General features: G+C 44.3%; 1 protein-coding gene across 11 annotated transcripts in view; it reads right to left on the bottom strand.

The window, feature by feature from the left end:
* The window catches only part of MAD1L1 (mitotic arrest deficient 1 like 1), a 511231-nt gene that overhangs the window by 456009 nt on the left and 41051 nt on the right, over positions 1-14171 (bottom strand). For all 11 annotated transcript variants that reach the window (XM_064153680.1, XM_064153676.1, XM_064153678.1 and 8 more), the window contains exon 10: positions 3622-3708. In XM_064153680.1, coding sequence (XP_064009750.1) covers positions 3622-3708 — 87 coding nt within the window. The remainder of the gene's footprint in view (positions 1-3621; positions 3709-14171) is intronic.

Here is a 14171-nt window from a genome sequence, read left to right as displayed (position 1 = left end):
CATCACTCTTTTATTGGATCATTTGTGGGTTTGAGACTCTGCTTGGGTATTTTTTAATATATGAAATGTCTTATTTTTATGTTGCTGAGGTTTGGGATTTTTTACCTTCCCCTTTAAAGTTTACAGTAAAAACCACAGAACAATTTGGCTGGCTGCAGTTTAGGGAACTTGCACTTGACTAACAGTTTTACAACTGACTAAACAGTTCCATTAACAGTAGCAGCACACAGAAAGCTTTTAACACCCAGCTTGAATCCTGCCTATCATTAGTGGAGCCTCTCTTGAATCAAAAAGTCTACCTCATGCCTCAGGAGACACACAATAAAGCCTAAGACAATCATAGAATAGAAACATAGAATCAAACAGGTTGGAAGAGACTTCCAAGATCATCCAGGCCAACCTAGCACCCAGCCCTAGCCAGTCATCTAGACCATGGCACTCATCCAGTGCCTCATCCAGTCTTCTCTTGAACTCCTTCAGGGACAGTGACTCCACCACCTCCCTGGGCAGCCCATTCCAATGCCAATCACTCTCTCTGCCAACAGCTTCCTCCTAACATCCAGCCTAGACGTCCTCCAACACAACTTGAGACTGTGTCCCCTTGTTCTGTTGCTGGTTGCCTGGCAGAAGATACCAACCCCACCTGGCTACAGTCTCCCTTCAGGGAGTTGTAGACAGCAATGAGCTATGCCCTGAGCCTCCTCTTCTCTGGGCTGCACACCCCCAGCTCTCTCAGCCTCTCCTCATAGGGTTTGTGCTCCAGGCCCTTTACAGCCTTGTTGCTCTTCTCTGGACACGTTCAAGCACCTCAATATCTTTTTTAAATTGAGAGGCCAAGAACTGGACACAACACTCAAGGTGTGGCCTGAGCAGTGCTGAGCACAGGGGAAGAATAACCTCCCTTGTCCTGCTGCCCACATTGCTCCTGATCCAGGCCAAGATGCCATTGGCTCTGCTGCCCACCTGGGCACGCTGCTGCCTCATCTTCAGCTACTATCTACCAGTACCCCCAGGTCCCTTTCTGCCTGGCTGCTCTCAGCCACTTTGTCCCCAGCCTGTAGCGTTGCTTGGGGTTTTTGTAGCCAAAGTGCAGAACCCTGCACTTGGCCTTGTTCAATCTCATCCCATTGGCCTCTGCCCACCCACCCAGCCTGTCCAGGTCCCTCTGCAGGGCTCTACTACCTTCCAACGGATCAACACCTGCTCCCAGCTTGGTGTCATCTGCACACTTACTGATGCTGGACTAAGCACTAAGAATGCTTGCCCACAGTGAAGCCCAAGACAACCTAAGAGTGCTTGTCCAGTACTCAAGCACTGGATTTGACTCCTTTCCATTCAACATGTTGTTGTGGTAGGCCTGATGGGTCCAAAATAGGCTTATACATGTCCTGGCTTGCCCAGGCATGTTTTTTGTCCTGTGGCAAACAGGATACACAGACTTAGCTTGTGCCTGCCTTGTGTAAGGCCTGTGCTTTTGCCAAATGTGGGTAAAGCAAGCCTATGGCTTTACCTTATACGGTCAGGTTTGGCTAATTGCCATTCTTGGTGGCTATTCTGTGTCCAAAGAACAATTAATCTCAGCCCACATTGATCAAAAGAGACAACACAGTGTGCTCTGCTGTTCTATTTGTGCCTGCTATTGCTTACTGCCTTATTGCTTGCCTGGAAACGCCACTGCCTCAAGCTTACCAGGAACAGGCTCTAAATGCCTCCACGCAATTGGCCTGCATAGCCAGCATGACTCCTGCTGAGACTGCACATCACATGGCATCCTGCCTGTACCTGAAAGTCTCCTGCCAAGACAAGAAGTCCTCGAGATACACAGATCATACAGAGGAGCCAGGAGACAAGGTCAGAGATTGTCTGCCTCCTTTCCGCAGAAGCCTGGGAAGAATCAAGCCTCAGCAGCTGACAATGCAGAGTTCCCTGAAAGTGTTTGGGTACTGTCTGGAGCTGGCTAGCCCTTGTGATTCAGTGTGATGGTTTGGGTGATAGCCACCCCCCACACACTTTGGAAATCACCCAGACTAGACTCAGCCAGCTCTGGAAATTCAATGAAGCTTATATTTACAGCTTAGCACAATATACAAGCAGATATTTACAGTGTATATTTCTGTATATAACTGTATATATAAGTTAAAAGGTAATGCAGAAACACAACAGCCCTCCCAGAAATCTGAGTCCCCAGGAGGGGCTCCCAACTGCCCTTCCACCTTCTCCAACCCATCTACCTTACCCCAGACCTTGCCTTGTGCCCAAGGAAGAATGGAGGGTTGGCATGGGGGGTTAGGAAGCAAAGTGGATTAATTAGGTTAGAGAGAAAAATATAGCCCAGACAGAGACTCCTCTATCTATGTTTATACTCTTGTTCTTATACATCTCAGCAAGCCTACCAGTGAAGTAGACATCAGCACTGTTTCTCTTTCACAGCCTGTGATCTAGTTCTTCTCACCAAAACATTCAAGCTAGTTTCAAACTAGCACAGTTGGGTAATAATGATTTTGTGAGTAAACACTTAAGAGCCTCTTTGTAATTCTCCCATTGCCTTCTGCCATAGACAGAAAGAGCTCCCTGAATCCATCTAGTGGGCATGTGGTATATTGACCACAAGCAGCATTTGGCCCCAGGAATCTTCTCTTCCAGTTCAATTAATATTTATACATTTTGCTGGTTATTACTAGAGCTGCTTATTATCTGTAAAATGTTTCCATTTCAAAGTTCTGAATATCAAAATTAATCAACAACATTAACCCTGCAAAAAAAATTCTCTCGCATTGATTCATTTCCCCTTCGTAACACACATTTATACCAAAGGTTGAAATTCTCCCCACTTTTGTTGCTTAGCCAAGCTAACACACACCTTGGCCATGCAAACAGTCCAGAAGCCTTCCTGGAGGTACTGCTTTTAACAAGAACAGACAATGGGTTCCACGTGTGAGGAAAGAAAACAGTGTGAAAAGCAAGAATGTGTTCATCGAGGATGAAAAGCACCTTCTGGAACTGTGTTCAAGGCTGTGTGCAACTAATGCTGTCTGGGAAGTTAAGCTCTGGCAGACAAATTCCTCTCCCCTACTAGATATTCACTCCTACACCAAAGCAAAGGCTTAGACACTCTCAAGTATGTATCTCACTCTATAAACAGACTACTTCTCACAAAGCCTAGCAGCACTTTGCCACCAAAACTGCAATGCACTTTTCCACCACCATCTATACCAAGAGGTCCTTTCAGTGACCAAATCACAGCCCCCAGGGCTCATACTCCCTTTCCCATACCCAGATAACTACTTTGCACATTTTGCTGTGACATTCCCTTTCCAGACAAAATGGTCTGGGAAAGCAGCTCACTTCCCCTTGCAAACACTTCAGCTTATAAAATAAGGCTGAATAAAGTCTTCACTCCAGCCACCTGCAGTTCTTCATTTTTTTCGTGCTGAAAGGATTCAAATAAGCAAAAAAACTTTTTCATCAGCTTGAGAAATAATAGAAAGTAGCATGGGAGATTCCATGGAACACCAAAGAATTCTAAAGGGCACTTTTCTCACCTTGCAGTCCTTGTTTTCTTCCTGAGTGCTTTAATACAGCAGTGCCTTGCTACCAGCATCGACAATTGGTGCCACTCACCTGTTTGTGACAGTAGAGTTCTGCTCTTTCAACACAAGCTCCCTTTGCTGCAGGGCCACAATTTGCCTTGAGAGATCATCAGGTGTCCTGCACAATTAAAACAAAACCAGAAACTTTTAACAAATCATTGGCTGAAAAATCTGTGTGGCATATAAAACCATAAAAAAAGGTCTCGCCAACAGCAGATGAGGCCAAAGCTGCTGCAGTGCCACAGGAGGACACAGAGTTGCATCCCACCCAGCTTATATAACCACATCCAGCTTTTGTTAAAGCCATTCCTGCATGCAATCATCACCCAAATCACAGCATCTCACCACTGGTCACTTCGACCAATAAACTATGCTAAAGCCATGAAATCAGCAAGATCAAATTCTTCAGAGCAAGCAGTCTGCTTAAACATTCTTGGCAGACAAATGGGCATCTTACTACTCCAACCCCACCTGGCTACAGCCTCCCTTCAAGTACTTGTAGACAGCAATGTGGCCTGCCCTAAGCTTCCTCTTCTGCAGGCTGCACACCCCCAGCTCCCTCAGCCTCTCCTCACAGGGCTCTGCTCTAGGCCCTTCACCAGCTTTGTTGCCCTTCTCTAGACACCTTCCAGCACCTCAACATCTCTCTTGAATGGAGGAGCCCAGAACTGGACACAGCACTCAAGGTGTGGCCTGAGCAGTGCTGAGCACAGGGGCAGAATAACTCCCCTTGTCCTACTGGCCACACTGTTCCTGATGCAGCCCAGGATGCCATTGGCTCTCTTGGCCACCTGGGCACACTGCTGGCTCATCTTCAGCTACTATCTACAAGGTCCCTTTCTTCCTGGCTGCTCTCCAGCCACTCTGTCCCCAGCGTATGGCACCATTCACCACCACTCTCTGCCCTCCAGCCATTTCTTGGCCCATATCAGAATGAATAGCTCAGTCCAAAGGGCAGTTCATCTCTCTACTGAAGGCTATTTAATGTCTGGGTATCAAAGCAAACACCAGAGAAAAAATTCAGCCCAGTCTGATGCAAGCCAGATCTCCATACACCCCAAGAGAAGAGGGGAAACAACACTGGTTTCTTGTCATCTCAGTTCTGAGGGGTTCAAAGCTGACACTGCTCCAGCTTTGTTTTCCAACCTGGAGGACTCAGTTTTTTGTGCTGGTATATAAATGGAGAGCTAAATGAGAACATGTGGCAGGAAGTGGAAGTTAGTTTTACATCCTCCACACTATCTGTAGGGATAAAAAATAGCAAAAACACCCCAGAAGTCCATAAAGATAAAATCTGATTTCAACAGGGTTCTATCTGAAGGAAGTTTAACTCTGACTCAGATTTTTCCCATGATTTAAGGAAGTAGATGTTGCCTTTTCACTGCAGGTTCTATCTAAAAAATAAGGTAATGATAAAAACAACTTTGTGTTAGTGCTGAGGAGGAAAAAAAAATATTATGAATTGTGTTTGTCTTTCCACTGCAATATCTTTCAACTACTAGAGCCATCAGAAGATAAAACACCAACCAAAAACCAAAGCAAAACAGAAAACATCAGGCAGAAATGGACTGAGTATAGACTCAGTCAGACAGGCAAAATGCAGCTGTAAGCAGACACAGCAAATTCAACACGGACTGTTCTTTGTAACATTTCATGTCCAATCAACAAGGATCTGAAAAATGCCATTCTAAACCACTCATAATTCACCCAAATACAGAACATTTAGCAAAAGAATAGCTAGTATTAGGCATATGATGAGGCACTTAGTGCCATGGTCTAGTTGATTGGACAGGGCTGGGGGATAGGTTGGACTGGATGATCTTGGAGGTCTCTTTCAACCTGGTTGATTCTAGGGTTCTATATCTGTGGCCATGTTGAGTGAAAGCTCCCAACGCCAGTGTTTGATCCTTACATCAATGAAGAAGTGGCACAGATTATTATGGGGGGGGGGAGGAGATTCTATCTACCTTAATTCTTTTTCTCATTTTCTCAGACATTCATAGCATAATGTAATAGGACTGAGACAGAGAACTGAAATTAATCCAATAGTAAAATGAGATGGGCTTATAAAAGCCACAGTTTCTTGTAATGATGGCTACTGACAGATTTCCAATTGAAAATAAACAATCATCTTCATCTGTTCAGCAATTCAGATCAGCACTTGGCTTCCAGTCTCAGTTGTAGCAATTGGCAGTTTTGGTCCATACTTAGCTCTAGAGGACATTTTATTGGCATTAGACAGAGCTTTGTTTTGTTGGTTGGGTTTGGTTTTTGAGGGGAGCAGCATAGATAGGGAACAAAATAAAAGTCAAAGGGTACCTGCATCCTCTAAAGAAGAGTTCACTTTCTGTGACACTAAAGTGTGTCAGGTGATCAGAACCCCCTGCATGCACTCTACTGCCAAATACCTTTATTGAGAGGTTTTACAGCCCATTTCTGAGGTCTACATCCTATCTTGGTCTCTCAGAATTTGGCAGAAGCCGAATTCACACAGTTCCAAGGAGAGGAATGGCACTACATGCACAGTGAAATTAAATCAGATGAGTTTTCCAGTTGAAGAGAATTGGTCAACTCCCAAAGAAGCAAATTGGAATTGGTCCAGTCCCAAAAGACTGCAAATACCAAGCAGCTTCAGTCCTGCAACCAATCCTCTCATTTTACAAGTTTCTGAAAGCAGATAAAATTTGTCAGCATCCCAACGCATGCACACGTAACACACTCTGGCCTTGAAAGCCTTCCTCTTATATCCATTCCCTACAGAACAGTTGATACTAAAACCACAGAATCACAGAACCATTCTGGTTGGAAAAGACCCTCAGGATCACCAAATCCAACCCATACCCCTACTCTACAAGTTGCACCCTAAACCATAACCCCAAGCACCACATCCAAATGACTTTTGAACACATCCAGAGTTGGTGACTCTACTGCCTCCCTGGGCAGCCCATTCCAATGCCTTACCATTCTTTCTGGGAAAGAATTGTTCCTTATGTCCAAGTCTAATCCTACACAGTCACATCTTGAGGCCATTTGTGATGGTTTGGGAGTTACCTGCCCCCCCATACACACACACACAATGAAATCACCCAGACTAGACTCAGCAGAGCTGGAAGTTAAGGAATGAAGCTTTATATTTACAGCTCAGCACAACATACAATCAGACAGTTACAACATTTATAGCTGCATACAGCAATATACAAGTTAATAGTAACACAGAAACACAACAGCCCTCCCAGAAATCAGAGTCCCCAGGAGGGGCTCCCAACCACCCTTCCATCTTCTTTCCACCCCTGTATTACTTTTAACTTGTGTATTTCTGTATATAGCTGTAGATATTTTAACTATCTGGTTGTATATTGTGCTAAGCTGTAAATACAAAGCTTCATTCCTTAACTTCCAGCTCTGCTGAGTCTAGTCTGGGTGACAGCATAAGAGGGGGGGGAAGGTAACACCCAAACTGTCACAGGTCTGCTCTAAGAGAATCAGTAAAAGTGCAGCTTATCAATACCACTTAAATGAGCATGGCTACTTGAGGCAAGTTTGAAATTAACCTCAAATACACATACCCAAAGCTCCCTTTCTGAAAAGCTGCTGTGTTCTGCACTGTCACTATGTTTGCTCAGTTTCTTTCCCCATGGAGTGGTAGAGCACATGGAACCAAGAAATAAAACCCACTGAGCGTGCACCAGCCGTGCAAAAAGCTGTAAAGGAAACACACTTCAGGGTACGAGTCAAGAGTTATTAGACCTGAATCCCTTGCTATGGAATTATGAAGATAATGTGAAGAAGTCATGGCAAAGTGGGTTCCAAAAATGCAAGTGCAGATCACCAGCTGCAATCCCTTTCTCCTGGGAAAGGTGCAAGGAGTCAAATGCTAGAACATTCTTCCTCTGTCTCAACATCTCACTCCTGAGATTGCATTTCCTTCCCCCCAAAACAAACAGGAGAATTTCATTTGTAAAGAATTTTTGCTTTAAACCAGCAAATTAGTCCAGCACAGCTTAGCAGCACAGTAGGGCAGGAGAGGAACAAAACTGCTGTTAACTAAAGCTCTTCAAATTCCTTTGAAGTGCAGATAATTTGAAAAGGAGCAATTGAAGAATAATAAAACCCTAAAACTGTTCAAATGAAGTGAAAATTTAACTTAATGGGATGCCCATCCAAGTAATTCGATGACTTTCAAGTGCCCACTGGCACACTTTTTAACTTTGAGCAAGGTAAATGGCTTCTGCAATTTTTTGATGCCTTCCCCCCCCCCCTCCAAAGCACATAACTGACACTTCACAGGCACTTGCTAGAACACTCCATTGAACCACCTTACTTAAGGTCCTGTTACCACTGCAGTATCAACTATGACAATCACACACCGAGGGTTAGCTGTTGAAATAACACTAAACCAAGACTCAGTAGGCAGATGAAGATGTTGAAGTGAGAAAACTTCTTAATTCATAGTAGGACAAGGGAGGTTATTCTTCCCCTGTACTCAACAGTGGTCAGGCCACACCCTGAGTACTGTGTCCAGTTCTGGGCTCCTCAATTCAAGAGAGATGTTGAGGTACTGGAATGTGTCCAGAGAAGGGCAACAAAGCTGGTGAGGGGCCTGGAACACAAACCCTATGAGGAGAGGCTGAGGGAGCTGAGGTTGTTTAGCCTAGAGAAGAGGAGACTCAGGGCAGACCTCATTGCTGTCTACAACTACCTGAAGGGACATTGTAGCCAGGTGGGGGTTGGGCTCTTCTCCCGGGCAACCAGCAATAGAACAAGGGGACACAGTCTCAAGTTGTGCCAGGGAAAGTACAGGCTGGATGTTAGGAGGAAGTTCTTCACAGAGAGAGTGATTGGCATTGGAATGGGCTGCCCAGAGAGGTGGAGGCACCGTCCCTGGAGGTGTTCAAGAAGAGACTGGATGAGACACTTAGTGCCATGATTTAGTTGATTGGATAGGGCTGGGTGCTAGGTTGGACTGGATGATCTTGAAGGTCTCTTCCAACCTGGTTGATTCTGTGATTCTATGAGAATGACAACTTATTGCTTCTAGAAAACATTTCCAAACTGACAGCAAAGGAAGAGGTTTGATTGCAGCCTGATATCTGTCATTAAATTTTAACTATGGAAGTGCAAGCTAAAAGTAAAATGGAAAAGAGACACTTAGTTGGCTCTGTTTGTAGGACTAACGTTCCTCACTGCTGCCCTTTTTTCCTCTTTAACTAAATTTGCTTGAAAGCAGCAAAACCAAACCCACGCTTACAATACTAAATTACTCAGAAATACTTATTTTTTTGCCAGTCTGATGTGTCCTCATTCCCTTCTTTAGCTTTAAGTCAGTCTAAGTATCTGATGATGCAGATTTGGCTCAATTAAGTGACATTACATTGAAATGGAATCTTCATAAATATTTGGCATTGCATTTTACATGGATTCATGAGCTGATTTACACTGAAGCATAATGAACTGACAAAGACCAAAAGACAGAAGTCATTACTAAAGTAAGACAACCAGGCACAGAAAGGCAGAGTCTATCTCTTCAATCAAAAAAATATTACCAATGGTTTGTTTGGAGTTTGGGAGTTTTTTGTTCAAATCACAGAATCAATCAGGTTGGAAGAGACCTCCAAGATCATCCAGGCCAACCTAGCACCCAGCCCTAGCCAAATACTAGACCATGACACTAAGTGCCTCAGCCAGGCTTTGCTTCAACACCTCCAGGGAATCCACCACCTCCCTGGGCAGCCCATTCCAATGCCAATCACTCTCTCTGCCAACATCTTCCTCCTAACATCCAGCACAGACCTCCTCCAGCACAACACAAGACTGTGTCCCCCTGTTTTGTTGTTGCTTGCCTGGCACAAGATACCAACCCCACCTGGCTACAGCCTCCCTTCAGGTAGTTGTAGACAGCAATGAGCTCTGCCCTGAGCCTCCTCTTCTGCAGGCTGCACACCCCCAGCTCCCTCAGCCTCTCCTCACAGGGCTGTGCTCCAGGCCCCTCACCAGCTTCATTGCCCTTCTCTGGGAACGTTCTAGTATCTCAACATCTCTTGAATTGAGGAGCCCAGAAATGGACACAGCACTCAAGGTACTTTGGGTTGGGCTGCTTTGTTGTTTGTTTGTTGTGTAGAGTGATTTTTTTAAACTCCTGTCTCCTAAAAGCATAAATTCTGCATTTTGTCCTTTCTCTAGTTCTATACTAAGTAGAAGAAACACAAGATTTTGATATTCACCCCTGCACAAGAAGGACCTTTTCTACTTTAAAAAAAAATCATTTAAATCTTCTTGCTAGGCAGGAAAACAGCAGCATGTGAAGAACAAACACAGAACAATAACATGACAACAACAGAAGGCTTCTGAAAAGGCATTTTAGTTGTCTTAAATATTTCTGTGTGATTAGAAAGGCTGTGATAAGTCTGTAATAGTTTCTCCCTGTATGTTTGAAGCTACTCTCCCAAACATCTTTTTTGTTTATTGGAGCTCTATAAGTGTTTTAACTCTTATGTCTCTGGTTTACAGGACTCCTGCTTCTTTATTTCTTGAAGTCCACCAGCAAGTCTAAAAGCAGCTCAGTTTCTGTGTGGCTTGGCCTTCAAGGAAAGCACAGCAAACTTCAACAATCACAACATCCTAATCCAAAAGATACAGCAAAAGAGATTCCTTAAGTTTGATTTGGCCATTCTAATTCAAAGTTTGCATCAACATCCCTTTCCCCTCGAAATAGGCATCACACCTTGGCACCTGTGATGGTTTGGGAGTTACCTGCCTCCCTCCCACACTCTTATGCAATCACCCAGACTAGACTCAGCAGAGCTAGAAGTTAAGGAATGAAGCTTTATATTTACAGCTTAGCACAAGATACAAGCAGGTATTTACAATCTATACAGCTACAGACAGAAACATACAAGTTTAAAAGTAATACAGAAACACAACAGCCCTCCCAGAAACCAGAGTTCCCAGCAGAGGCTCCCAACTACCCTTCCACCTTCTTTCCACCTCCTCTACCTTACCCCAGACTTTGCCTTACATGCAAGATAAGTTTGGAGGATTGGCTGTGGAGGTTAGAAAGCAGAAGGATTAGTTACACAGAAAGCTAGTTAGGAGGAAAAGTGCAGACACCAGCTGCCATAGAAACCCACTGCATTATCTAAGTTTTGTGTTCTTGTTTTTAATCTATCTCAGCAAGCCTAAGAGTGAAGCAGACATCATCACTGTTTCCTTCTAACAGCCTACCATTTAATTTTTTTCACTAGAATATTTCAGCTGGCCTCAGACTGGTGCAGCACCACTTTAGCAGACCAGAGGAAGACACTGCCACTAAAATCTGGTATCCAGATTTGGAACTTCAGAGAGTTAAGCTTCACAACAGTGAAGCTCTTGCAAAAAGAGGCCACTTCAAGCATCAGTCCAGCCAGTTACACTTAGTTGTGTCTCCACGCCTACATGCTCCCTTCCTATTGCTAACTACATTAACTGATCCATACAGTAAAGAATCTGTTGCACACAGAGCTCACAAAAACTAATTCTGAAGATTTCATAGGTACATTTAGTGTTTTGTGGCACTTTTGATTAAAGTGTTTTGGAGAACAATCACCTATAGGCTGGATGTCAGAGGAGGAAGTGATTGGCATTGGAATGGGCTGCCCAGGGGGGTGGTGGAGTCACCATCCCTGGAGATGTTCAAGAAAAGACTGGCTAAGGCATTTAGTGCCATGGTCTAGATGACTGGATAGGGCTGGGGGACAAGTTGGACTGGATAATCTTGGAGGTCTCTTCCAACCTGGTTGATTCTATGATTCTATACCCACCTACCTTTATTCATTCAAATGGAGGTACTAAGATCAGTCCAATAAAAGGAAAACAAAGGTATACCTTAATTTCTGTTTTTCCAATAAATTGCATTCTTAATCATTTATGTACAAAGTGAACAGAGGAATCTGAAGTGTAAGTGAAGGCAATAAGCAATCTCAGCTCCTGAGGTTCCCTTCATTTAGAAGCCTCATATCTGTGTACAGTTAGAATCAACAAATCTAACTGCTCGTTACCAAAGTGAACATCTCCATTAACCACTTCAAGCAGAACAACTTATTTGTAAGAAAGCATTTTAAGTGTTTGTAAGTAAGTGTCTTGACAATTCTAAAGACAATTGAAGTGTGGCTTCTGAAGCAATTGTAAAATTAGGAATTATTCCAATCAAGACATAATTTGAAAAAAGAAAATGGAACTTCAAAAAAAAAAAAAAAACCAAAATCTTATATTCAACTGAACAGACTTCTGGGAGTTTTAATGGGAAAAAAAGCTTCTTCCTCCCAAAGTTAACAACACGGCACCGTAACTGTACTCAACACTGGTTAGGGCACACCTTGAGTACTGTGTCCAGTTCTGGGCTCCTCCATTCAAGTGAAATGTTGAGGTGCTGGAAGGTGTCCAGAGAAGGGCAACGAAGCTGGTGAGGGGCCTGGAGCACAGCCCTGTGAGGAGAGGCTGAGGGAGCTGGGGGTGTGCAGCCTGCAGAAGAGGAGGCTCAGGGCAGAGCTCATTGCTGTCTACAACTACCTGAAGGGAGGCTGTACTCAGGTGGGGTTGGTCTCTTCTGCCAGACAACCAGCAACAGAAAGAGGGAACACAATCTCAAGTTGTGCCAGGGGAGGTCTAGGCTGGATGTTAGGAGGAAGTTGTTGGCAGAGAGAGTGATTGGCATTGGAATGGGCTGCCCTTGGAGGTGGTGGAGTCGCTGTCCCTGGAGGTGTTCAATCAAAGCCTGGATGGGGCACTCAGTGTCATGGTCTGATTGGTTGGATAGGGCTGGGTGCTAGCTCGGACTGGATGATCTTGGAGGTCTCTTCCAACCTGGCTGATTCTGTGATTACAACTGATCTTTGAAATTTCATTTCTACTTCATAGATACATTTAAGAGCTGAGCAAGATCTGAGACCACAGAATCTAAGTTCATAGAATCAACCAGGTTGGAAGAGACCTCCAAGATCATCCAGTCCAACCTAGCACCCAGCCTTATCCAGTCAACCAGACCATGGCACCAAGTGCCTCATCCAGTCTTTTCTTGAAGACCTCTAGGGACGGTGACTCCACCACCTCCCTGGGCAGCCCATTCCAGGCTTCTCTTCTCCATGTGCAATTTGGTGAGACCAAATCTAATGCCGCTGGGGTGGCAGCCACCAGCTTTACTTGTTTCATTTTCTGCCACTGAAGGTCTGCATTACCTTGCTAAAATTTCCCATTTCAACACAAAGCTGTTAACTGGCTCAGTTGTCTTATCAAAACAAGCTCTCAGTGAGCTCACTCTGCTATACTCTGGTCAGGTAACATCAGCCACATGGCAAAAAGCAGTAAGGGTGCTCTAGATGAGATGCAAGTCCGTCTCTCAAACACTGGTGAGACATCAGGCTAACTGTATTGCAAGAGATCCACCCTCACGTCACCATTTTGGTTTTGGGAGTTGGTGAATAATTGTACTGTATCAAAGATTTGTTTTTCTACTGGCAAGACTTCATTAAGAGTTAAACTGAAGTTAAACAGAAAAAATGACATACCACCACCGAGGACATACTCAAGTAGGAAGGAAAACAGAGAGTTAACTAGAAAACCAGAATAAACTATCTTGAGTCTCTTAGCAATGACAAGTATATCCTCACACAAGCTCAATTTGTACTGCTGCTAACCCACAGGGATGGCCTTTAATTGCTCTGCTGTTCCACATTACAGCCCAAGGCTGACCACTTGGGTACAACTAGAGGAAAACACAGCTGGCTCTCTACTCAGCTGCCACTCTTCGGGGCTTTTGGCACAAGAGCTCATGATTTGTAGCATAAATAAGCAATAAGAAAAAGAGTATTGACTCAAACTCTTGCTTATGCTTGACATTTTCAAAACAATCAAAGCATGCTTTGCTTGACTCTCTCCTTAGACAAAACCAAAAGAAACAATCTTTTTGGTATTATAATACAGATGAAATCAATGCCTTCTTGCAGCACACATTGCTAGGCCTGATCCCACAGGACCAAAAACAGGAGGGAGAGATAGTTCAAATATTTCAGTCATGCTGTGGCACAAAAGAAGTTTCATTTGGGCTTAAATTCAGTTGCATAAAATGAAGCACCTCAAAAAGCCAACAATAAACCATTTAATATGCAGCTCCTGATAAATGCAGCATATCTGCAAAGCTGCTTAATGTGCCATATGCTGTGTTTTCCCAACACATGAAAACCAGCTCTCAAAGTCTTCTTTTAGGTTATCAAAGTGCTACAGGCTGAGGACAGAGTGGCTGGAGAGCAGCCAGGAAGAAAGGGACCTGGGGGTACTGGTGGATAGTAGCTGAAGATGAGCCAGCAGTGTGCCCAGGTGGCCAAGAGAGCCAATGGCATCCTGGCCTGCATCAGGAACAGTGTGGCCAGTAGGACAAGGGAGGTTATTCTGCCCCTGTACTCAGCACTGGTCAGGCCACACCTTGAGTGCTGTGTCCAGTTCTGGGCTCCTCAATTCAAGAGAGATGTTGAGATACTGGAATGTGTCAGAGGACAATGAAGCTGGTGAAGGGCCTGGAGCAGAGCCCTGTGAGGAGAGGCTGAGGGAGGT

This window comes from Pogoniulus pusillus, chromosome 13, assembly GCF_015220805.1.
Source record: "Pogoniulus pusillus isolate bPogPus1 chromosome 13, bPogPus1.pri, whole genome shotgun sequence".
Taxonomy (NCBI): Eukaryota; Metazoa; Chordata; class Aves; order Piciformes; family Lybiidae; genus Pogoniulus; species Pogoniulus pusillus.
Note: the sequence above shows the minus strand (reverse complement) of the source record. Positions and strands in the feature narration are given on the sequence as shown.